The sequence below is a fragment of the Mesocricetus auratus genome, unplaced genomic scaffold, assembly GCF_017639785.1.
Source record: "Mesocricetus auratus isolate SY011 unplaced genomic scaffold, BCM_Maur_2.0 Super-Scaffold_100676, whole genome shotgun sequence".
NCBI classification, from domain to species: Eukaryota; Metazoa; Chordata; class Mammalia; order Rodentia; family Cricetidae; genus Mesocricetus; species Mesocricetus auratus.
This window is the reverse complement of record NW_024429266.1, coordinates 123,795,469-123,821,700: the sequence shown is the minus strand read 5'-3', so window position 1 is coordinate 123,821,700 and position 26,232 is coordinate 123,795,469. Positions and strand designations below refer to the sequence as shown.

Below are 26,232 nucleotides of genomic sequence, written 5' to 3'. Positions count from 1 at the left end.
TTTCCATTGTGTGGATTTAGACCAATTTAGCAACCTAATCTTTAACCTGCTCTCATTTCATTTTAAAATGCATAATATTAAAGTAATACGACATTCTATGACAACAGTGAATTATATTAAAGTACACAATGTGACATTTGATGTGAATATATATAATTCTACATTTACCACCACCATAGTCTTGAATGCTTCTATCATCAACATTTTTGATCTGACATTCCCATAGTTTGTTCATCTTATAACTGATCAAAGTTTTCTAATTTTTTTTCTTCCCTGACACCATAGAAAGCACCAGTGTACTCGCATCACCAAGTTTCTAACACTCAGGTGTGCTCTGTGAGCCTTTCCTCATCATTTGATCAGTGTTGTTTATCCCCTGACTTTACCAGGCTGTTCCCCATGAGGTTCTGCCACAGAGATGGCTGATGAGTGGCTGGCAAAAGATGCAGAGGGAATAACAGCTACAGATGATGAATTACAGGCCCAGTCTAAATTATCTGGATACATACTGCCCTATGTATTAGCCTTTTAATAACATCCATTTAGAGAAGAGGCACCTTACAGTTGCCCAAGGAACACATCTGAGAAACAATGTGTTTTAGAGAATGAAGTGGCTGGTGAGCGGCTCAGCATCTATCTCTCAGTTATTCCTTCTGTGCAGTGAGTCAGAAGAATAACACATCACTTTTATTCCATTAAATAAAGTGAATAGTGGTCATTATATTTTATAGAGGAAAATAATTTTGTAAAGGTTAATATTTTCCCAGAACAGGCACATGGAGCTGCATCTTTGTTTAGATTTGAAGTCATTATTTGTTCTTCCCATCGCTGGCTGTCAGACATAACTGCTGTTCACTATAACTGACCCAAACAGATCTAGACTTACCATGTCATCTCTACATTCAATTATTTCATAAATGTTCCAATAAACATACAAAAGAGTAATATTTTGAAGTTTCATCCCAAATCCTTATAATTCCATGACACCCTCACTCAAGGCACTCATTTCCCTGTTTTGATCATTTTAAACAATTTATCAGCTTCATCAGCTCCCTTCTCAGTAATACACATCTCTACAAAATATTACACAAAATTAAGACTAAATCAGAATGCAATTATAAAATTAAACAAAATGAGCTATAATTCCATAAGACTCAGTTAAATCACCTTCTCTCTCATTAATTCAGAGTGAGTTTTCAGTTTTTTAAAAATTTAAGTGATATATAACAACATAAACTGAGTTAAACTTACCTACCTCCATAAAATTCATCATTTATTCATAATAAAAACATTCAAAATCTTACTTTTTACAAAGAGTATATACAGTTTTAAGTAAATGCTCCTATAAGGGGTCACATTTCATTCAGCTGTTTAAACTACAATTGTCACCTCTGTGTTGGGGGGAAGTCCTGTGCATTTGTCAATAAAGCACTGTTGAGCCTATAGGGAACCAAGATAGGAGGGACTAGGAGTCCAGAAGGACTCTGGGTAGGAGAAACACGGGGAGTCGAGATGTAAAGCCATGGGGTAGGAAGCCCGGAAACTTCTCCGGTAAGAGACATAGTTAGATTAACAATTATGGGGTAATTACTTAAGTCAGAGCTAGCCAGTAAGAAACAAGCAAGGCCAACAGCTTCATAATTAATATAGCCTCCTGAATGTTTATTTGGAACTGATGCAGCTCTAGAACCAGGGTGGCAGGAAGGCTTCTCTCAAGGAAAAAAGCCTCCCTTTACACCTCTGCCCTTTCATCATCCCTACCAGCCACAAAAGAAACCCAACCATGTATCTTGAGTTTTCCACGCCTTATCCTAGGCTGACGATTGGCAGCCTCACTTCGTCAATTAGTCCTTATTTTCTCCCTCATTATACTCTTCCTATAAAATTCATGGTTCAAACTAATTTCAAGAAGTCCAAAATTAGTAAAGTTTATTTTTTTATTTGTTTTTGAGACAGGGTTTCTCTCTGTAATAAAGTTTATTTTTATGATCTCTCATTACAGAAAAATAAATACATTTATAATTATGAGATCCACTTTACCACACAGTGTTTAAAAACAATAAATAGAAATTCCTCTCATTATCTCATAGGTAGCCCACAAGTATGTGTGGGATAACATTAAGTGAGGAGAAAGAAGAAGAATAAATACTTCAGGGTTGGCACTGTACTTCTCTCAGAATTGCATCAGGAGGGACAGACTATCCTCCTATTATGTATGTTGATGTTGGGGATTGATCTAGAGTTTAGGTATACCATCTAATCCATGTCTGTTCCATCCACTATTAACAATTTACCAATAATGATACAATAGTAAATATGAATGCTTTATTGCTTTTAGTTATGCTTTTTGTACTACTGAATATTAAGAGTCTTATTGAGAGACATTTGAACTGTTTTCAACATTTTGCAGCTGTAGATATTTAAATTATATATATAGTATTATTTTATAGTTTCCAGTTTCATAAGTTTTGATAATAGATATTAGATAATTTGATCTAATGGTAAATACATTATGCTATATTAAATATCTACCTGTGGCAACTTAAATGATTGTAAAATGCTGAACAATTCTCCTTTAAAAGACTCCTTCCAAAGGAAACACTTTTTACTGTGTTCCCCTAATGTCTAGCTGTTAAGATAGATATACATGAAGGACATACTTTAGAAGTTATCTTCATAAAAAATCAATACATCTGCATTAGAAAGGGATAGTTGTGAAACCACCTGCAGTAGAATGTTTTTAAAAATTTTAATTCCAAATTGATAGACAATGGCAAGCTAAAATAGGGTACAAGAAAATATAAACATCATTATGGCTTGCTTTTCAAATTTACAACATATTAGCTGGGTCTAAATATTTGGCATGAACCAAACATCTCAAAATAAGGCTGAGAATTAGTACAGAGAATAGAATTCACACAAGTAAGAAGTAGGAATACTAAACACTGCACAGTCAATATTCTTTAAATGATCCAGTAGACTTAAGACACTAAAGCTTAGCTTAACACTGTTGACCTTTAATGTACAAGCAATAGTATAAGAGGTATCAATAAAATAAGATAATAGAATCTTTGCTATCAAATAACTAAATCTGAATACAATTAGGTCATATAAAGTACTTTGAATGAAGAATTATTTTTGAATTTATACTATTTAATATTTAGTATGAATTCAAATTATTATAAATGAGGTGGATGGACTTTCCTAGTTTAATTGGTTTGAATTTACTTATTTCTCATTATAAAGGCAAATGTGTGTTTGTGTGTTTGAGAGTTTGTCTACAGATGTATTTGTCATTATAGTCTCTCAGATCAGCATTGCAGCATCAACATTAATCTATATTGTGAGGGATATTGTGACTAAAATTTAGAATAACAAATATAGATCACCAATGCTTAAATTTGATTAAGAGTAAACCAAGAAAAATGGAATAGTAACCATTGTATGGTTTCCCTTCAAGCACAAGATATTATTGTTTTAAACTGAAAAGTATTTAATTGGAGCATATCTTCCTTTGGAACGTCTTTGTGTCCTGTTTTAGTTTATAATTACTTCTAGCTGGATTCATGTTTCCACATGTGACTTTCAAGTTATCGAGTAAAAGAAGCTCAAGTATGCAGAGTACCTAGGTTGCTTCAAAGGAGAAAGAGAATACTGGCCATTCTCTAAATAGTATCTAGTGTACAGTAAAAGCTGTAATTAAAGCTAATTGATTAAATTGGGGTCATATTCTTGTAGGCATTTACTGGGATCTTTTTACTATAGACATCTAATCAATTCTTACCTGGGGGTTGAAGATTCTGTTCTTCCAAAAATTCTAAATCAAGCATTAGATCATCTTCATCCAGGTCACAGGATCCCAAATGATTTAGAACATCCTGGATGAAAAGTAAAACTGATCAATGAGAGAAAACACAGGGGAGCTAAGAGAACAGTCATATGCAGTAGCCATGAAGCAAAACACCCAACACATCAGAAAATGACTCTTGTGACTTCTAAATCTACCAATAATATGAAATACTTAACTTTTCCTATTACTTATTTCCCTTAGTTATCCATTCCTATAACACCTAATAACATATAGTTTTTGATTGATTATATATATGTTATATATAGAGGGAGATGATATGTATATATATATGCCTATATATAAAATATAGAAAAACAGTAAATGATTCCCAGACATCAGAATAAAAGTGTTTATTTTCACAACAAAATTTCTTTAATTACCATAGAGTGATATCTTTTATGTATTTAAAAATTATATAAAATTTCAAATACACAGATGTCTGCACATGAGCCCTTAGTTTAATTTTTCTAATATTTCAACTTCTTGGCCATATTATCAATGCCATGTATAGGTTCCACCTCATGATGTGGTCCTCAATCCAAATTTAAAAGTGATTAGTTAATCCAACAACATTTTGTAACTAATTACACCAGTATATCTTGCAGGCACATCACTGTTGTAGGTCACAGGGTTTGTAATTAGATGAAATTGATTATTGCTTTTGTCTTCCAGTAGCATGCAAAATGTATCACCCATCACCAAAAATGCTAGTAGCAGGGGATAATGCATCTAGCTGGGCACCAGATCAGTATTTCGATGTTCAACGACATAAGTAAGTTGTGTCTTCAGCAATAGGGTTTTACCCACAGGTTATGGAGAGTTACCAATAGCCTTGGAAATAGCCTATGATGTTTGGGGGTGGGGTTATGGATTTATGGGACCCCTTTGACCAACGATGCAACATTCCTGGCATTAGAGGTTTGAACTTGGTATTATACGATGTCTAATTGAGGACACCCCCCATTATATAATGAATTCATTTAAATTGAATTGAATTCAAGACCCATACATAATTTCACAGGCTTATAGATACCCATTTTTTTACATAAAAGCTATAAACACACAGTCAAGAGAGGGCACTATATTCAGTACATAGTCCTGATCAAGCTGGATAAGTGCATGTAGGACAATGCAAATAGATCCATATTCATGCACAAGAAAGACCACTACCATCCGAGCATAGTGGCTGCTATATAATGGGAAAACACATTATCAATTATACATATGAGGCATTTCTTATAGGAACCCTAGTCAAATAAATAGCCAGCAATGCTTTGAAAATAGTGAAAGGAATTTATTTCTAACATACATCCTTTAAAAATAATTTTTAAAGTTTTTATTTATTTAAAATAAATCAAGAAAAAACACTATGCATTTTGAGCTTTTGGGACATGGTTTGTGCAGAATGTCTACCTCTACTCTGACCCCATACTCAGATTCTGGCATGATCCAGCACAGAATTTTTGGTAGATGGTCTCAACCACCTCAGTGACCTGAGCTCTTTTTCATAAGTGAAAATGTTTTTTACCTGGTCATCAATATCACAGGTAGAAAACTGCTATCTATGAGGGGACCGTGAGGTTCTATACAGGATCCCTGTGTAGGCAAAATCAGCCAGGAGTGTTTGAAACACAGCACCATAGAAGCAGACTTTCTTGCTCCTACTACCTGCTCAAAGATACAGATAAGGTTTTACAAATTGGGTCCATTCAGTCACCTTTGAATTTGTTGAGACAGTGACCCATCATTAAGACAGTGACACACCATTGGGGGAAAACTTTTTTTTATGGAGAAATATTTAAAAAAGAAAACTGCCGGGCGGTGGTGGCGCACGCCTTTAATCCAGCACTCAGGAGGCAGAGGCAGGCGGATCTCTGTGAGTTCGAGGCTGGGCTGGACCTATAGCCTCCAAAACAATACAGAGAAACCATGTCTCGAAAAACCAAAATAAAATAAAATAAAATAAAATAAAAAAGAAAACTTTCCAAACTATTTCAACAACTCATATAGAAGTAGCAAACCAATAAGTGATCAGATTAAACTCAGGAAACTAACTACATGGTTCTGACATCCTTTTCATTTGTGGGTGACTCTTGTTATTCAGGCTTAACTTTCATTGCTCACATATACAGATGAACTGTTTCCCAAATGTACCCATTCTAATCTGTTTGATCTGATGGCTTGCATACAGACTGATTCAATGTCAGTGTGGTGCAGACTCTTGTAAGTGGGGAAAAAATCACAGAATAAAAAGAGGAAAGATGACACAAAATGAGATGTTCTGAAGGATGTGAAGGTGAACACATAAACTAAAAATCTAGACAGTTTTCTGTATCTCCCTATAAAAGAGATCAGTAGCAATAGATTCCTTTTATTCATATCCCTCTGGAGAATTCTATCATCTGGAATATTGTCTCCCTGTATCCATCAGTAAGAACTATGTTTCTTTAATTATTAGGACAAATGGAGTGAAAACAGAAAAGGAAGAAGAGAGGATGATGGAAAAAGGGAGAAAGAAACAAACAGAGAACTTTCTTATAACAATCCCTGGTTGACAGAAACTAATTATGTCCTAAAATAAATAATAGTAATAACAATAAAGAATTTTTTTAAATTGTAGTTAAGGAATGCAAGTAGAATGACTTCAAGCTAATCTCTGATAACTTGAGAGCCAACAAAACAATAACCAATATGACTGCATGGAGCAATTTGAGTCTGTCAAACATCATGAGCTCATAATAATTGAAGAAAAAAGCCAATATGATAACTTTAAAAGGCATTAATAAACAAAAGGAAAAAGCATATGCATTTGCCAGTTCTCCATCATGTGGCAAAATTCCTAATATATTCACCTCAGAAGGAGCAAAAGTTTGTTTATGTAATCTCATGGCTTCAGAGAACTCTGAGCTTGAATGTTTGGAAGGCTTGTGTTGATACTGTTTAGGACTGTGGTGAAGCAGAAGCCCATACTGGGAAGTATAAAGTACAATAAACTGCTTAACTCATTTAACTCCCAGGGAGGGAGGAACAATGAGGAGGGAGTAGGGAAAGAAGAATATGTGAAGATCCCCTTTAAAGGCACACTTCCAATCATCTAAATGCTTACCATAGGCTCCCTAAAAATCTACCTCTGAATACTGCCAGGGGATTGAGATCAAGGCCTTGGGGACATTTAAAGTTTAAACCATAATATCAGTGTGAGAAACTCTTCAATTTCCATTGTCTAGGGATTTTAATCAATAGTACATTGGAATTTAGGGTTTACTATTATTGTTACTATTATTAGTATTATTATTACTATATATTCATGATCATAATTAAGCTCTGCTAAGATCTGCATCATTCTGGACATGTAGGGAAGCAGGGTCTCAAGCCATTCTATGAAGGAACAGGAAAGGCTTTTCAGCACCAATGGGTGGTCACACACAATATTCACGAAGAAAGAAATTCAACCTTCAATTAATACTAATTAACGATTGCATCTCAAATGTAAGGGAGTGCAACTATGTGCTCCAGATATTTGATTTAAAAAAAATACAGAATACACCATGGCATCAACTAAGTGATGACAAAGCAGCAATCGTCCCTCATCTCCCAGTAGGTATAAATGCTAAATAAGAAAGAAATAATGAGAAACCATGAATATTTAATAATGTTGATACACAGCTCTATACATCTTAATAACAGGAACATTATTGTGTAACACTAGGAACTACAACATAAAAAAGTCATTTTATGTGATGGCACTGCGGTATTGCACAAAATTAAAGCTATGATTGAACATCTTTTAAAAGGCATAAGAGCACATGGTAAACAGAGTTCAAGCATAAAATGCAAGTCTTAAGCAATGGTCACAAATTTGGCTTCATATTTTTTCAGAATACACAACAAATTCAAATGACTAGATAAAACTCATCAAAAAATAACACCTGCAAATTTAAGAGATGCTTTCTTTTACCTATTAATAGAGGATGGTTATTAATTCCTGAAAACATTAAACACAGATATAAATATTTCTCAACTACCAGAGAAATTTAGAATTGGGAATCTATAAAGTATAAGAACAAGGAAAAAGGAAATAATAAATATGAACGCCTGGTAAAACTATTAAACATGATTCAGGAAAACATCATGACTGACTCTAGGTGTTTAGTCATCTGTTTAAAATGATTCCATGATGGTAGTATCCTACACCAAAGCTTTTTAGTTACATGAAGTCCCATTTATCATTTTTAGTCATAATACCCTTGCTTTCAGAAACCTTGGCCTGTTCAGCAAATACTTTTCTGTGACAGTGAGTTCTAGCATATTCTCTACTCTAACCTCAAATAGATTCAGGTTATTGGGTTTATGTTAAAGAGATTATCTATTTGGAGTTTGACAAATACATGTATCTATTAAGTTTGACAAGTACCATTTGTTTAAGATGTTGTCTTTTCCCAATGTGTTTTGTTGGCTTCTTTTCGAAACTTTAGTGGCTGTAGAGTTCATGTATGGGGCTTGAATTCTATTCTGCTAATCAATGTGTCTGTAGTTATGCTGATACCTTGATGTTTTTATTACTGTGATTCTGTAGAACAACTTGAAATGTGGGATTATGATAAAACTAGCAGTAATTTTATTGTTCAGAATGATTTTATCTAACCTGGGTCTTTTGTCTTTCCAAACAAATATGGTGATTTTCTTTTTTAATTTCTGTGAAGAATTATATTAGAAATATGATGGGTGTTTCATTGAACTTGTAATTACTTCTTCATGAATGGACATTTTCTCAATATTAACCCTACCAATTCATGAGCATGGGAATGCATTCCATCTTCTAGTGTCTTTTATAATTTCTTCAATATCTTAATGTTTTCAATGTACAACAGTTTCATTTTAGTTGTAAAAATATCTGAGCTGTTTTAGGCCATAATATAAAGGATTGGTTCCCTAATTTCTTTCTCAGTGTGTAACTTAGGAAGGCTACTGAATTTTTATGTGTTAATTTCGTATCCTGCTACTCTACTGAATGTGTTCATCAGCTGAGAGAGGACTCGGGCATGATCTTTTTGGTCTTTTATATACCTTATGCAAAGAAGGATATTTTTAAGTCTTCCTTTTCTATTTGCATCCTTTTATCTCTTTTACTTACCTTATTGGTCTGTCTAAGACTTCAATCATGATATTGAATAAGGATGAAGAGAGATGACAACCTTGTCTTGTTCCTTATTTTAGTGGAAATGCTTCAAGTTTTTCCTTTATTTAACATGATATTGGATATGGCATTTTTGTATATTGCCTTTATTATGTTGGGTTATGTCTTCTGTATCCCTAGATTCTCCAGGAGTTTATAAGGAGATGATGTTTGATATTTGTCAGATTCCTGCAAGTTATAATAATGACTGGCCTATCAAGTTATGCATACTGATGCTATAGGGACATAAATACTATAGAATTAACCAATCCCTTTCTGACTGAATTTAGGGCATGCTACACAAGACATAACTCATGTCTCGCATTATTACTTTAGCCCCAAACCTATGATGGGGTAGGTCACAGCACTTATGGGAGACCCTAATGATTATTTGGCTAAATTGGCGTAATATTAAACTGTTCCCTAAGTTACCTTTATATCCACAGATTAGTGCATCTTCTTTATGTAGTAGGTTGTTATTATATACACACACCTACAAATAATCAGTATATATAGAGTAAATGGTTGTAGATGGCTCAACTCTAAATGGGGCATCTAGGTCATACCTCCTCCCTACACAGCACAGGGCTCACTACAGAAAAAGGGGCAGAAATACTATAAGTATCAGAAGTAGTGAATGTATACAGGAAAACATTATTTGCTGGATACAACAATGCCATTGCTCTCATAAACTCGGCACTGTGACTGCATGTACAAGACTTGCCTAAGGTCAGGCTAACTAAAATTCCTGCATGGATAAGAGTGATTCATGGAACCCTACCCCTAGTTGAGAAGCAATTAGCAATTGATGGCTGCCAGGGAAGGGAAGAAAAGTTCTTTGTAAGGAGAGCAGCCTCTAAAAGTTTACCTATGCTCTAGTAGGTGGTCCTCAACAATGCACATACCAGCAGCAGTAAGTTGGCTTAGTGTATTTGTGTGTGTGTGTGTGTGTGTGTGTGTGTGCGCGCGTGTGTGTGTGTGAGTTGTAATAAGAGAAAATGAAGTTAGGTGTGGAAAGTGCACAGAGATATGAGAGGAGATATGGGCAGAGTAGCAAAGGAAGGAACAGTGAACACATTTTATCAAAATTATATATATATATGTATATATATATATAGAACTTCACAATTTATTAAACGTAAAATAAAAATACTGTCAACTTTAGAAGAAAGTAATTTGATTCAATATAGATGAAAAAGTAGGACATTTCATTGGGTAAAATAAAGCAAGTTCAAAAGCAAAATACCACAGGGTCTACTCATACATGGAATCAAATGCATCAAACTCAAGGAAACAGAGAAGAGACAAATGATTACCACAGGCTAAAGAGGTGCTTGGGATGAGGAGATGCTGCTCAGGTACTAACTATCACTTAGGAGAAATGTGTTTTGCAAGCCAGCGCTTGGTTATTTAGTTAATCATAATATGTACTTGAAAACTGCTGAGAGTAAAATATCTTCAGCTCAGGAACACATGAGATTGCAGATGTTAATCAACTTAGCCAAATATCTTCCAGAGCATATACTATTAGAATATCACAGTATACACATAAATCTATGTAGCTTTTTATGTTACATCTAGCATGCAATACAATCTCAGTAAAAATAAAAAATCACTTAAAGTAAATTAATATGCAACTGTTGTTAATTTACAAATTGGAAAATCCTGTTTGTACAAAACAGAGTATTATTGAAAGGCCATTAAAATTTTGATGTAATGAATATTTAAGATTTATGGGGGAAATTGCGAGGACACGATCATTTGCCTGAGAATGTAATTACAAATTAATTTAAAAGACTAGCTAATTGTTACTAGTATATCTATAGAAATAAGACTAAGAAATTTATAAGCAGGCATCTAAAATCTTGTACTACTAATTGCTCTTATGCTTTCACAAATAATTTGATATCAGAAATTGTTACAATTTCTAATGAATTAATTAAAATATTAGTTTTCTAAGCTCTAGGGATGTAACAGGGAGTCTAGTATGAATGACATTTTACCTCATGACTTGCAGATAATTGTACTCTAGCTAAGAAATGCCTGTACCTTTTGAAAAGAGTACTATAGGTATTAGCCCTTGTTTTGTGTAAATCTGTTCTCCAGAGTATAGGTTCTATTAGCTAAAACAATGAAGTTGAATTTAGGAAGCTACAAAGTAAAATAAAATTCAGTGATTACTGTATTTGGATTCATCTACTCACAAAGACTTTGGGCAAGCAGCATTAGTCTTGTTAACTCTGCATTGTAACACAGACAATAACTATGATCCTGCTAAAAACTAAGGGAACTAAGATATATCACTACACAATAGTATTTCTTTGAAAGGAAACAGTTGCATCAAGAAACTATCAAATAATTAAGTCTAACTACTATCAAGTCAAATTTAAAATATCTAAAAAGCAACATATGGCATACTGATCTAGACCTGAACAGATACTTAATATCTACATTATTTCTTCTAAGCATCATCCCTATCCTTACTTGTATATTAGGAAAATCAAATGCTCACAGTATGATGGGAAAATCACTAACTGCTATTCTGTGACCTTGTCTGTCAACTATTTGCCAATAGCCATTCCAGTTAATCAATCACTAGTCATTTACTGCTCCCAACAGGATAGTCTCATGAAGTATCCATTTGGATTCATTTTACACACACACACACACACACACACACACACACACACACACACACACACCAAAGCCTAATTACAACAGAATGTTGTAATAATAAATCCCTTGTTACTTAAAACTCTGCAATATAATCTCAATCTACCTTTCACAAACTGATTCTTAGAAACTTTAAAGAGATACATTAGTTCATTTAAGAAAATATTATACATATTCTCTTTTACTTAATACAAATGGACTTTGGGTGCCCATCCCACAATGAGGGATGCTCTCTCAGCCTGGACTCTTGGGGGAGGGCCTAAGCCCTGCCCTGGATGAAATGACAGACTCTGGATGCCCCATGGAGGGCCTCACCCTCCCTGGGGATCTGAGTGGGGACTGGGTGTGGGGCTGGAGGACCTGGGGGGCAGGGAAAGAGGGGTGGGAGAGGGAGCTGGGATTGACATGTGAAGCAAGCTTATTTCTAATTTAAATTAAAAATTAAGCCAGGCGGTGGTGGAGCAGGCCTTTAATTCCAGAACTCTAGAGGCAGAGGCAGGCAGATCTCTGTGAGTTCAAGCCCAGCCTGGTCTACAGAGAAAGTTCCAGGACAGCCTCCAAAGCCACAGAGAAACCGTGTCTCGAAAAAACCAAAAAAAAAAAAATAATTAAAATTTTAAAAAGCAAACAAAAAATACTGATACGTTGTCCGAAACACCTAAAAATTAAATATACAATCATATCAACACAAGTCTACGAAAAGACTTTTCCCATCACTAGAACAGATATGAGAATTACTTTTTTCATCATAATGGGAAAGTTAAAATCTTCAGTTTAAAAAACCTCCACTGGAGTTTAGTATGTGCTGGGTCTGTAGAAAAAGAAGACCACCCACTGGACAACCTTAAATAAATCAACTCACCCAAGGACAATCCAGTATTGCTTCTGAAAACATTCAGGAAAACACATGATATCCTTTCTTGTCCTAAATCTGAGACTACAGTTATTGCATCTCCAGAATCTCTAGAGTATCACTATTGTGTCCCCAAATATCTCATTAACCAAATAATAGTTAATTTACAATATGGTATGAAAATGACACTTCATTTAATTATCTATAGTTGAAGTACTCTATTATAAAACTGTTTTAGTGAAGAACATTACTGTTTAGACTCACATAATTTGAAAACTATAAGATATTTTAACAAAAATATACTATTTAGGAAAAGTACTCATGTAATAAAGATTGTGAAGTATCCGTAATTGCTACACTCGTTCTATTTAAGCTGACTTTGAACTTCTGAAGTGTGTATTGATTTTTCTTCTATAGCTTTAACCTCACTTATATTTCATTATTTCTGGTTTGTATGGTTCTAAAATTGTAAAACCTTTCCCACCTTTTTAAAATTCCATTAGCTGAATTGGAATCTGCCAAAGAGAACATCACTCATGTCCTCGTCAAAACTGTGAATATAACATTAACTATAAAACAAATCAATTGCATAGATAAAGACAGGGGCTACTGTAGACAATTGAAATATGCAAGTGTAGACAGCTTTCTGTGGTAAGGTGCACAAGTGAGTCTAAGTTCACACACACACAATACTGGAAGTGAATAGCTTATTGGCTTACATTTACAGTTCATCATGTTATTTCTATAATAGGAAGAAAACATTATTAAAATGACATTTATTCTGTCAACCTTAATATCAAATGATAGGTTTTATAAATGTGATGTATAACACTGACCAAGCCACTAAATCAGCTTTGTAAAAGTAAGAACAACAACAAAAAAAACCTTAAACTTCCATTGATCAGGTACTGTAAGGCCCTGGTAGGATTTACAGAACCCATGGAATTCAATGGGAATTATTTATATGGCTTGTCATAGATAAATGGGACAGGTGAAAACACAGTCAAAGAAGAAGTGCACAGAGCAGAATGAGAATAGATTCCAATGAGGTTTCAATTGCCATCATTGCCTTATGGCACTGAATTATTTAAACTTCTAACAGTGTCACCAACAAAAGAAGCACATTTATACTTCTTCGATAGTTAATTTGCTGGTGCTAGGTTGTATAGTGTGATTGACTCTTTCTAAACAGATGATTTCAGACTCTAAGCTAACTTACATTGCATCACCCAGAACCTCTGATGTGTCACACCCTACTCTAAAGTAGCCAAAAATGCCCTTATCACCCTAAGATCCAATATAGTTAGCTTTTTTTCCAATCAAAGGCAGTATGATGTTAAAGTAATCAAAATATGAGTAACTTCTGAAATAAAACTTTCCTGACTTTCTTCTATGTCCTGTTCCAAAGTTTTCCACATTGAGCACTAATTCTAGGAATGAAAGCAAATGCCCCCCTTAATAAGCAGCACTTTATGAAGACTTACCTAGTGTGAACATCCAAGCAAAGGGCAAGAGAAAAAAAATGCTTGCATAGTAAACTACAGACAGACAAGTAAGATGATTTCAGCAACCATAGCTATTGGCATTATTAAAATAGCAATGCTTGTTCTGAGAAGCATACAGTGTTTGTCTGAGATGGATGGCATCTGTAAAGCTGCCACTTGGACTGGGTAAAGAATAAGAAAAAAAAAAGAGTTACAACACAGTTGAGAGGAACACCATCTAAACATAGAAACAGCAGGTGCAAATTATTTAAAGTAAGTGTACCTGGCATATAAGTAAGTATGTGGAGAGGAGGGCCAGATGGATTGAGCCCCAAGAGGCCAAGTGATGCAGGAGACAGACCTGTGGCCAACCTCAGGGAATGACTGCTAGTCAGCAAATGAGTTTAGAAATCACAGTGGCATGCACAGATACTCATTTTGGGAAATCACCCTGTCTACATTTGCAAGTGTATCCTGAAGACATAGTGCCACAGATGTGGGCAGTGTAGTTTTCTGTCACCCACAGTCACATTCTCCCAAAGTCTTGATCTGCATATGGCCTATTTACCATTGTTGGTTTCTTTCCTCTTGGGCATTTGTTGAAGAGAGTGACACAGGCTGGGTCAATGTGTCATTAGCATCTGTTTCTGGACCAGACAAACGCATGTGTACTTCAGTTGGTTTCTACTCACTTCATTCTCTGGTTACACTGTGTTCTCCTTCAGGCCATGTAGAGGGAGCACCATAACTCACAGCTTGAATGTACTGATTGTGTATTATAATAGATGTGCTCCCTTACCTCTTCTGACAAATCTCACCTAGAACTAGAATTCTGGCAACAGCTGTCAGTTGTGACGTATGGGCACGGGGCAATGACTATTCTTCATTGGAAGGCTAGATCCAAGTTAATGGAAATCTGAAATTAGTTGAAATATTATCGGAAAAGGAGATCAAAATGTATTTTCAAAGAGATTCAACAACAAAATAGTGGAATAACTGATTGGAATAGCTATGTAGTTAAATAGTTTAATGAATTCTGTGTATAAAAGAATTTTTAATTGAAGATAAATGTGTGTCTGTCCATGCATAATAAACAGTTAAATACCTATTTGATATGAATCTCTAAGAAGAAACTGGTGATGATATGCAGTTTTGAATATATAAATCATTATAAATAACACTGATTTTATGTATTAGATACTACATATTGTTATCAAAATTAGTGTTAGGAATTTTATTTACTTTATTTTGATGTCTATAAAGAAGGAATAGTCCATTTCATGGTTTTCACACTTCAGCTACATCAGATATTTGTCCTGAAAATTATCCCTTCCTCCTTGATAACTACTTCCTTAGCAATGCAAAGTGGACATTATAACATTGACAGCTTTGTTATAATTCTAAGACTGTCACCCATTTCTTATACCATGTCATGTATCTCCCATTTTTCACAGACGCTAAATAGCAAAAGCTTTATTTCACAAATCTTTGCTTAGTTACTTACTTAGTTACTTGTGGTAACTAGTTCTGAAATCATCAAGTAAACAACTCCTCAGTTCTGTGTTAACGTTTTCTTCCCCATGTATCCAAATGTGTATCACTATTAATCTTCCACAAAGCATTTTCATCGCTGATTTCAACAGACGAGACAAGTTGCTCAAAGTGTGTTTTATGTAAGCACTTCATATGGAAGACTGTCTCTTCCAGGAATGCAATTCTTCTCTACACTGATCCTGCATAGAAAAATAAATCTGTACTACAGTTTTCACTAGAGTTACACTAGAAACCTGACTGGTCTTGAGCCTTATAACCATTCCATGTAGACCTTCAATAATGTCTATCCTCATTGAGATATCCACATATTAAAATGGCAGATGAATAATATGGGAAAGGGTGAGTCCTGAGCCACTGAACAACAAAAGCCTTTTCTGGATAGCTGCTAGATTACAGGACATTTTATGTCAACACGATACTAATTCATGTTGAGTTGGGGCTACTCCGGTTGGCCATGCTTCTTAGCACTGTGTAAACTTTCATTCTTTTTATCTCTTAATTCATGTGCTATTTTTTAACTTTTCATCTAAGTCATATTATGTCTTATAACTGTTTTCTAGAATAAAATTTAAATAGACGTATATTCCTCTTTCTTGGCAAGCTTCTATTACTTTACTCGTATCATTAGTCTTGTTGACTGACAAATATCTAAAAATATCTTGTCTAAAATTCCCTTAAGGGGACTTTAAAATGTGTTTCAAATATTAAGTGTTTAATGGTTTTATTTTATACATTTAAATGATACCTGTGAATAAGCACATGTCAGAAACTTAATGCAAATACAATTTTTAGTGCTTTGAACAAACCCAAAGTCTTGAGTGGGGTAACCAAGCATTTTAACACTGAGCTACATATCAAAAATCGTATATATTTGCAGTAAAGAATAAATTGTGCTTCCTTAAAAGGACTTTCATATAAATTTATCAGGACAGGAATTTTGTCGAAATTTAATTGCAACTATCTCCTGAAAACTTATTATTATTACTCTGGTAATAATAATAACTTAGATCACCATTTTTAAGATGAGGTCCAGTGGGTTTTTTTTTACTAAATTACTTCTAGAACTACTTACACAAGTCTCAGCTATTTAATCAAAACAGTTTTCTTTAGCAGACTTGTGCATTAGGTTATTCCAAGTCCTCAATGTTCACTGAGATTCAAAGAGTAATTTTCAAAGTCCACCAAGGACATAGCAATAACTCCATATGGTAGATAGATACCCTTTAATCCACCATCATCTGCTATGTAAGTGCAGCATTGCAAAGGGGTGTACAAATTACTGTGAGGTTCTCATCTTGAGTGTGACCTGGCTTTGGATCATTTCCCTCCTTAGAGATATGTCTTTCTGCAAGGTAGAAACAGTCCTTAAGTAGATCACACCTGCTGAAAAAAATTCTGGAAGAAAACAGAAAAACTGTTTTCAAATCAGTTTCTTATTCTCATTACCAAGTCAAATAGAGACTTTAGTTGTATCATAGCTACAGAGGGCAGCTCACCCATGTGTAGAGTAGAACGAGAGGACAGTTAAGTACCAGTCATCCCAGGGTTGTCAAAAAACACGACCATATTGTATTTAAATGATCCCAAATAATCTGAAAGTGTTGCTTGACAAGTAATTCAACATCAGCAAACCTTTTACAACTTTTTCTTCGAAATCTTCTATACATAGCTTCTCTGCTGCCTATTTCTAATTATATTTTAATTTAAATTTTATAGTGTCTATGCTGGGTTTCTCACCAGCTTGTGAACTCTGTCACAACCAGTTGCTATGAGCCCTGTTATTACAATCTTATTCATATTTAACTTCTTGAAAGGGAAGCATGCATTCTCTCATTATTTGGTTTAGTTCCATTTTTCAGATGTTCTTTCTTCAACAAATGAGCAGTTTCTGAAGTGTCACTAATTTTCTCTAGAGCCGCAATGTTATTTTATATTTTCTTATTGCTCATTAAAGCAGCTTTTTATTCATTAAAATGATTAGGATTCTAATGAGCAGATTACACATAATTTATCTACCATATCTGTCTAGTTAGACTCATGTTATACCATGTATTATTGAATGATTACTTGGCACCTGTTCAGATTTTATATAGTAAATGATTTTTGGGAACTAAAATGCAGTTAAAATAATCCTGCAGTGACACAGAATACCCTACTTGGAACTTAGTTTGAACGACATGTTAATATTGTTTTTAAATTCGTAAATGATGCATTTATGAAGTGTGTGTCACTACCTAATATTTTTCATAACTTCCAAACTGTTAGCACACCATGGTCTTCTGCGTGTTACAAGGAAATTTTTATAAAACCATCTAGTTCATTTAGTAACCTTAATCACAGCTCCACCACTTTCCTATAAGAACCATATGCTTGCTGCCATTGAACAGTACGGGTCTTCCAGCCCCAAATGCTTTAAGCACTACACATTAATCTACAGTACTTACTGCCTCATTGTCAAAGCATCACCTCCTAAGGTTTTTTCTTTTTTTTTTAATCTATTTTCATCAATGAGAAGGTATGGGACTTATCTGGTGAGCAAGGCCAATCACGAAACTATATGCATCGGGTAGTGATGGGCTCATCTTCCAGATCACACTTATCAGCACTGCCAATCCTGCACAAGAATGTGTGTGGCTTGGTAGTGTCAACTGGGAGTCCAAGCATAAGAGCAGTCCTAAGCACTGTGCAGCATTTCATTACTGTGGGAAATAAATGGAAGGCTGGTAAACAGCAAGAGGACGGGCCAGGTGTTTCTATTAAGCACATCACATGTATTGTCTCTCAAGTAAAGTAGCCGGCATGCTAACGACATACTGAGTTCTGCCTTGGGCAAGTATAAATTTCCCTATCTTCATAATAGTGTGGCTTAATAAAGTCTGAATTCCTACCATCTCACACCTTGGCTAAAGTAAAAACTCATGTGCATCTGTATTCTTTAGCTTGTACAGTGTGTTCCACCTTCTACAAAAAGATAAATGCCATTGATTATCAGATTCATTATATCGCTTATCTTTAAAAAATAGCAATTTGCATTAAAGGGAAGGAATGATTCCAAGATTCTTGGCACACTGTTTTTAAAAAGTTACACTATATCCTGAGTGAAATGATAGACTCTAGATATCCCCTATGTGGAAGGAATTGGCAATAGGGTGGGAGGATGGGGGGGGATGGTGGGGGGTGCGGGAGGAAGGGAGGGAGAGGGAACTGGGATTGACATGTAAAACAAGCTATTTAAAATTTAAAAAATTTAAAAATAACAATAAAAATAAATTGTTAGCAATGTATAATAAATAAGAGTTTTAAGAAAAAAGTTATACTATATCATTAATATATCGTCGATCTAGCTTTTTAAATTACCTATTAAACACTCCACAGAATACTTGAATATCACTTAAACATATCTCCCTTTATCTCAGAAGGATGGACCTCATACTATACTTCTCAGCGCATTTCTTCCTCCACCTGAATTAACTGTTTCATTGTTACTCAAATTTTAAATTTTAAATTGGGTTACTGCAGTCAAAATTAGTTTTTCAGGTTTTCAAACTTTTATGGAAGAAATTATCTAACTGGAACACAGAATTGTGTAGCTATATATGCTGGCTAGTTTTAGGTCAACTTAATACAAGTCCGTCTCATTTTGGAAGACAGGACTTTAATCGAGAAAATGTCCCAACCAGATTATCCTCTTTGCAAATCTGTGACTCATTTTCTTAATTGATATTTGATATGGGAGGGACCAACTCACATTGTGTGGTATCACCCCTGGGTTGAAGACCCTGAATGCTTTAAGAAAACAGGCTGGGAAGCCTGAAGGAACAAGCCAATAAGACGCACTCCCCCATAACCTCTACTTCAGTTCCTGCCTCTTTCTTGAGTTTCTGCCCTGATTTCCTCCCAGTAATGAACCACAATGTGGGGCAGTAAGGTGAAATAAAGCCTTTCCTCCCCAACTTCTTTAGGGGCATAGTATTTCATTACAGCAACAGAAACTCTAACTAAGATAACACATAAACACTAATTCTACATGCAATGTTAAAGCATCCTTTTTCTCACGAGTACTTGGTGCTTCCTTATAACAGAAAAGACATTTCCATTTTTGAGAATGTAGATGAAATAGCACAAGTATATCCTAGATTTCAAAACAATTACTGACTAGCTGATCATGAAGAGGCCAATATGCATGGTTTCATGGGAGAGAATCTTTTTAAATGACTTTTGTATTGTATATTTTTTACTCTTACAATGTTCAGCAAGGGAATTCTAAATGGCATTTTTTATAAAAACAGATTTAGAGATTTAGATTATTCCTAATTAAAGATGAAAATACCTGCATTTTGTTGTAGTTTTCCTGGAGCTTTTATTTGACGTCCTTTTCTTCAGCTAATTACTAGTCTCCAGGGAACTGGTTAGTATTTATATTGAGTAATTATAAACACCAATTCATATTGTTAATAATGATGATATCTCACCATTTACAATTTAAAATAAATGTGTAAATATGTGATATGTTGAGGCATATGGATATATTCATAAATGAATCTTGATTACTTGCATAATTAGAGATTCTAACTAAGAAATGAAAGCCTGAATAGTTAATTCTTGAAGGGTATATTATCCATATACTTCATAACTGATACCAAAGTATATTATTCATACTACATTTTTGGAGAATAATGGATGACTCGAGCAGGAATATTTTAAGTAGATTAATTGTATTCATTTGTTCTCACTATGTACATCCAAAGCAGACAGGATAACCACAAACTATATAAAACTTGAGTCATTTGCACATTGTTTGATACTAGAAAATTAGACTTAAATTAGACAGTTACTTATAAGCAAACTCTGGGTTTGTTTCTTGCAGTAGTGTCTAGATGATAATTTATCAAGCTTTGCAGTGAGCTAAGAAATGCAGCATTCTGAAAACTATTAGAAGAATCTAAGAATCACTAAGGGAAAATATTGTCATTTAAGTCAACAATAATGCCAACAAACAAATCTAAATTCATGCTAAAAATTAAATATTCCATCTCCCACAATTTCACATATTTCAAAGAAAATAGAGAACATGTAATAAAATAACAATAAAACAATAGGCACTTTAAATGTACAGAATTCTTAGCAACTGTGTTCAAAATGCATAGCACATAAGGTAAAATTTTGAGTCTGTTTTTATAAAACAACACAAAGCTTTTAAAATGTGCTTTCTCCAACAATTCTGATGGATGTTTTTCATGCCTGGTACTGGGGACATTTTTGGACAGGCTATGGCTCTTATCCCATACATACATACATACATACATACATACATACATACATACATACATATATACATAAATACATAGTATGACTTTAGGTAAATATGAAATATGATTTGTTGAAAAAATAAAATAGGCTTTCTCTAAATAATGTACACAATGGCCTAGAAGAGAAACTATAATCCTTGTGAATTTTTATAACCACATCTTTCACAATATATGTACAAAAAAGTTAAATAGTGAGTAGTATCCAGATATACTTTTAAACTTGAGAAATACATATGACTCAAAGTACATTTGCAAGCATGTATTATAATGTTCAGTTTTATGCAATGCTAGGGATAGAAGAGAGCCTTGTACAATCTAAACAAGCAATATAGCAAATTAGATAAGAGCCCAGCCCTTGACATTTAATTTTAATTTTAGATGAGTAATATCTTAAGTGTTTATTTGTTGAATGTGAAAAAGTAAACTACTATCTATTTAACTTTCTATAAATAACTGAAAATTGACATATTTTGATGGGCACTGAAAATTCTAGAAAACTATACTCCTTAGCCTCGGTCCATGATGAAAAAGATGTTTCCTCAAGAATAGAAAAGAAAAGCAAGCACGTAATATACAGGTGCTTGTACTATCAGACAAGCTCAAGTGTACAAGACAATGTGTGGCAGATGACTGCTCCAGTTTGCACAATTATCATGTAACCAAAACATTTCCTTAGAAAGATTTTCAATTTTTTGAAAACTGAAAACCAAAGAAAACAAATATTTCCTGTATTTATTAAATGTTTAGGTAAAAACTCATGAAACTATGTAAAACCAAGCAACAAAATATTGTTTATTCAGTTTGCATCCAATAAAATAAAGTAGAAATGTTTTTATTGTAAAATAACCCTCAAATTTCACACTGTTTATTAGCTGAAAGGTTAAAAGTATCAGCACTATTTGTAATAGCCAGATCCTGGAAGCAACCTAGATGCCCCACAACTGAAGAGTGGATAGAGAAAATGTGGTACATTTACACAATGAAGTACTACTCAGCTGAAAAAAACCAGTGGAATCTTGAAATTTGCAGGCAAATGGACGGTACTAGAAGAAACCATCCTGAGTGAGGTAACCCAGTCACAAAAAGACAAAGATAATATGAACTCACTAATATATGGATTCTAGATATGGATCAGGGGAGTGCCACCCTACAATACCATTGCCAGTGAGTCTGAGAAACAGGGAGGTTCCCAAGGGAGATACGCAAGATACCTCAGAAAAAGGGAATGAAGCAAGATCTAATGAGCATGTGGGGAGGGGAGAGGGAACTGGGAAAAGGAGAGGGGGAGGATAGGAGAGGAGAGGAAAATATGTGGGAGCAGTAAGGTGAGTCGGGGGAAGAATGGAAGAGATGAGGATGAGAGATACTATAATAAAGGGAGTCCAGTCATTATAGGTTTGAGGAGAGAGCTAATGCGAGTGTGATTTCCAGAGATCTACATAGATGACACCAACTGACAAACTAAGCAATAGTGGAGAGACCACCTTAATTGCCCCTCCCTGATAACGAGATTGACGACTACCTTATATGCCATCCTAGAACCTTCATCCAGTAACTGATGGAAGCAGAGGCAGATACTCATAGCTAAACACTGAAATGAACTCTTGGAACCCAGTGACAGAGAGGGAGGAGAGATGAGCCAAGGGGTCAAGACTGTGCTGGTGAAACCCACAGAGACAGCAGACATGACAAGGGGGAGCTCTTGAGCCCCAAGACTGATGGCTGAGAGGCCAGCATGGGACTGATCCAGACCCCCCTGAATGTGGTATCTGTGAGGAGGCCTTGGCAATCTCTGGGGCCTTGGGTAGTAGATCAGTGTTTACCATGGCATACGAATGAACTTTGGGAGCCCATTCCATAGGGAGGGAACCTCTCTCAGCCTGGACAATGGGGGAGGGCCTAGGCCCTGCCCCAGATGAAGTGGAAGACTCTGGAAGAAGGGTGGGAGAGGGATCTGGGATCGACATGTGAAGCAAGCATGTTACTAATTTAAATAAAAATATATATTGAGAGAAAAAAGTATAACAGGAAAAGAAATCAACAAATGACAACAGAAACAAATGCTTAGAGTTAGAAAACAAGAATGACAAAATCTAAGATTTGTGGTACGTTATCCTGAGTCTGGCCACATCTCATCCCTGGCCCCCCTCCACCCTCCGCCCTCTGTTTGAGGTGGGTGAGGGCTCTGCTTGGCCACAACTCCTGGCCATCAACCCCTCCTTGGATATTCTTGGGCCTGCTCCTTGCATAGAGTGGACCCACCCAGGCAGGAAAGACCACCCTGAGTCAGGTTACACATCACTCTTGGTTCCCCCTTCCCACCCTATATCCACTGATTGAGGTGAGTGTAGGCTCTTCTCTGGCCCCAATAGCTTCCATCCCATCTCCTTGGATCTTCCAGGGCCTGCTCCTCTAGTAGAATGAACCTTCCCCGGCAGGAAGGAACACCCTGAGTCCAGCCACACATCACTCTTGGTTACCACTCTGCTCTTCAGTATCTGCTTGCGTGAGGAGAATACTATGAGAGGCCAGATCGTATCTGCAAACAACTAAGTCTTGACCCAAATACAACACTGAAAGACTAGAGGAGAGGGAGAGACCCCACCTGCATGCACTCAAAGAAGAGATGGGAAGAAAACACTATAAGAACACTCTCAACAACAGAAAGACCAATATGACACCACCAGAATCTGAGGACTTCACACCAAGAAAACCTCAAAAGCCAAATGCAGATGAAGCAGAAGAGATTCACCTTAAAAACTATTTTATGAAGATGAAAGAGATGCTCAAAGAGGAAAGGAGAAAATCCCTTAAAGAAATATAAAAAACAAACAAAAATACATGAAATGGAGGAAAAGACAAAAAAATTCAAAAAATAAACAAATCTCTTAAGACAATCTAAAGAAATTCAAGAAAAAACAGCCAAACAAGTAAAGGAAACAATTCAAACAGTTCAAAGCTGAAAGAAGAAATAGAAATAATAAAGAAAACACAGAATGATGGGAAGCTGGAAACAGAAAAGCCAGGTAAACAATCAGGAACTACAGATGCAAGCATAATCAACAGAATATAAGAGATGGAAGACAGAATCTCAGGTTTTGAAGATACACTAGGGGAAATAGTTCATTGACCAAAGAAAATCTCAAGCCCAACAAATCCCTAACACAAAATATGCAGGAAATATGGGATACATGAAAAGGCCAAACCTAAAATAATAGGTATAGAAAAAGGTAAAGAAATACAGCTCAAAGGTACAGAAAACATATTCAACAAAATCATACAAGAAAACTTCCCAACCTAAAGAAGGACATGCCTATGAAAGTGCAAGAAGCTTACAGAACACCAAATAGACTGGACCACAAAAAGCAGTCCCCTTGACAAATAATAATCAAAGCACTAAACTAAAGTTGTCTGGTCAGGGTGTCTCTTCACAGCAATATAAAAGTAACGAAGACACTTATTCACCCATATTCATTGATACTTATTCACAATAGCTAGGAAATGGAATTAGCCTACAAGACCATCAATGGAAGGAATGTATAAAGATTGTTTTTTCAACAGTGAATATGTGATACATAATATAATGGATTTTATTCATTTATAAAAAATGCTTATGAAATTCACTGGTAAATGTATGGAACTGGAAAATATTTTTCTGAGTGAGGCCACTCAGGCACAGAAAGATAGTCATCACATATATGGATCCTAACTTTGAATCTATAACTTTGTGTATTTGACTTGTTGCTGCTGTTGCATCCATACAATTAGAAAGGGTCCATTAGAGGTTGCAAGGAGATCATAAACATACGTAAAATGAAAGTAGAGTAAGGGGAATACTGGAGGGGAAAAGATTTAAACTGAGGATCAGAGAAAGAGAAGAAAAAAGAGAAAGGGAGGTAGGTAGCCAGACACAAGGATATACAAAAAAGCCATAGGGAGGCATACTGGAAATTAACCCAAATACATATGAAATGACAGACTATGGACACCCCCATGGAGGGCCTCACCCTCCCTGGGGGAATGAGGGGGGAGATTGGGGGGAGGGCACGGGAGGAGGGGAGGGAAAGGAAGAGGGACCTGGAACTGACTTGTGAAGCAACCTTGTTCCTTATCTAAATTTAAACTGGAAAATAAAATAAAAAAAAGAAAGGAGAAACTGGAAAAAAAAGAGTAAAAAAGAGTAATAAATGTTTGCGCTGGACTTTTTTCTTCCTTCCAGGGAACTCCCCCCCAATATATATATATATATATATATATATATATATATATATATATATATATATAATTCTAAAATCTTTAAAGGGAAATACCATGCATGAGTGAAAAATGTTTCTGACATATACAGGTTATTAAATAAAAATCCCAGTGAAAGTTGTAGAATATCTACTGATGAGTTATTGGTCACAGAGTTTCCAAAAGGCATGAAAGAACACAGGCCCTTCCAACACTTCTTGGTAGCCAACTGAAACTGAATGACATTGCTGAAAACACCACAAAGTTTGTATAGAGAATATATATATATATATATATATGTATATATATATATATATATTTGGGGGGTAGTTTCCATGACAATAAGTAAAATAACAGAGGAATTGTTAGTTCTTAAATTTAGCATATAATTTTAACTGGGTGAAATTATATTCTTTCCCATTTTTTTCATTTTGTGTTGTTTCACACTAACAATTCCTCTGTTATTTTACTTATTGTCATTTGATATAACAGTTGATAAATGATATGAAATTTAACCATGTTTGATAGCATTATTTATCCAAAACTACATTTCAAAGCTTGTGACTAGAGACATGAAAGCTCCAAAATAATCATGCCCCAGCTGCTGGGTCATTATTTGTATGCATGTTCTGAGCCCTGATTGTCATGGCAGATGTGAGGAGAGCCTATATGCCTTTGGGCCCAGTAGGTGTACCACAGAAGAAGAATATGGAGCTCTGGGAACCAAGGTCTTCTACATGGAAACAAGCCTGCCTTCTCTTTGTCCAAAAGGATCAGTTACTATGATAAAGGAGATACCAACCTTCTTGTTAAAGGGAGACAAACACAAAACTGCAGCAAATATGAAGACAAGAAGTGACTCTAATCACAAGGATGTAACACTTATTGGATACTTGACACTGACAGAGATGAAGCAACATTTACACTACTACACAAAATACCGCACAGCATTACACAACTGATCTTCATAGATAAACATGTTTCAGACATGTTCACATGTTACTTCTTCGCTGAAAATGAAGAAACCATGAATCAGTATCACATGAAGGTATAACCAAAATTTAGTAACTTACTGTCAACTACAGTCATAAACTCTGTAC

At 35.2% G+C, this 26,232-nt stretch overlaps 1 protein-coding gene across 4 annotated transcripts in view; it reads right to left on the bottom strand.

The window, feature by feature from the left end:
* Ccser1 (coiled-coil serine rich protein 1) overlaps window positions 1–26,232 on the bottom strand; it is a 1,057,181-nt gene that overhangs the window by 874,440 nt on the left and 156,509 nt on the right. For all 4 annotated transcript variants that reach the window (XM_040737638.1, XM_021230621.2, XM_040737639.1 and 1 more), the window contains one exon: window positions 3,785–3,878. In XM_040737638.1, coding sequence (XP_040593572.1) covers window positions 3,785–3,878 — 94 coding nt within the window. The remainder of the gene's footprint in view (window positions 1–3,784; window positions 3,879–26,232) is intronic.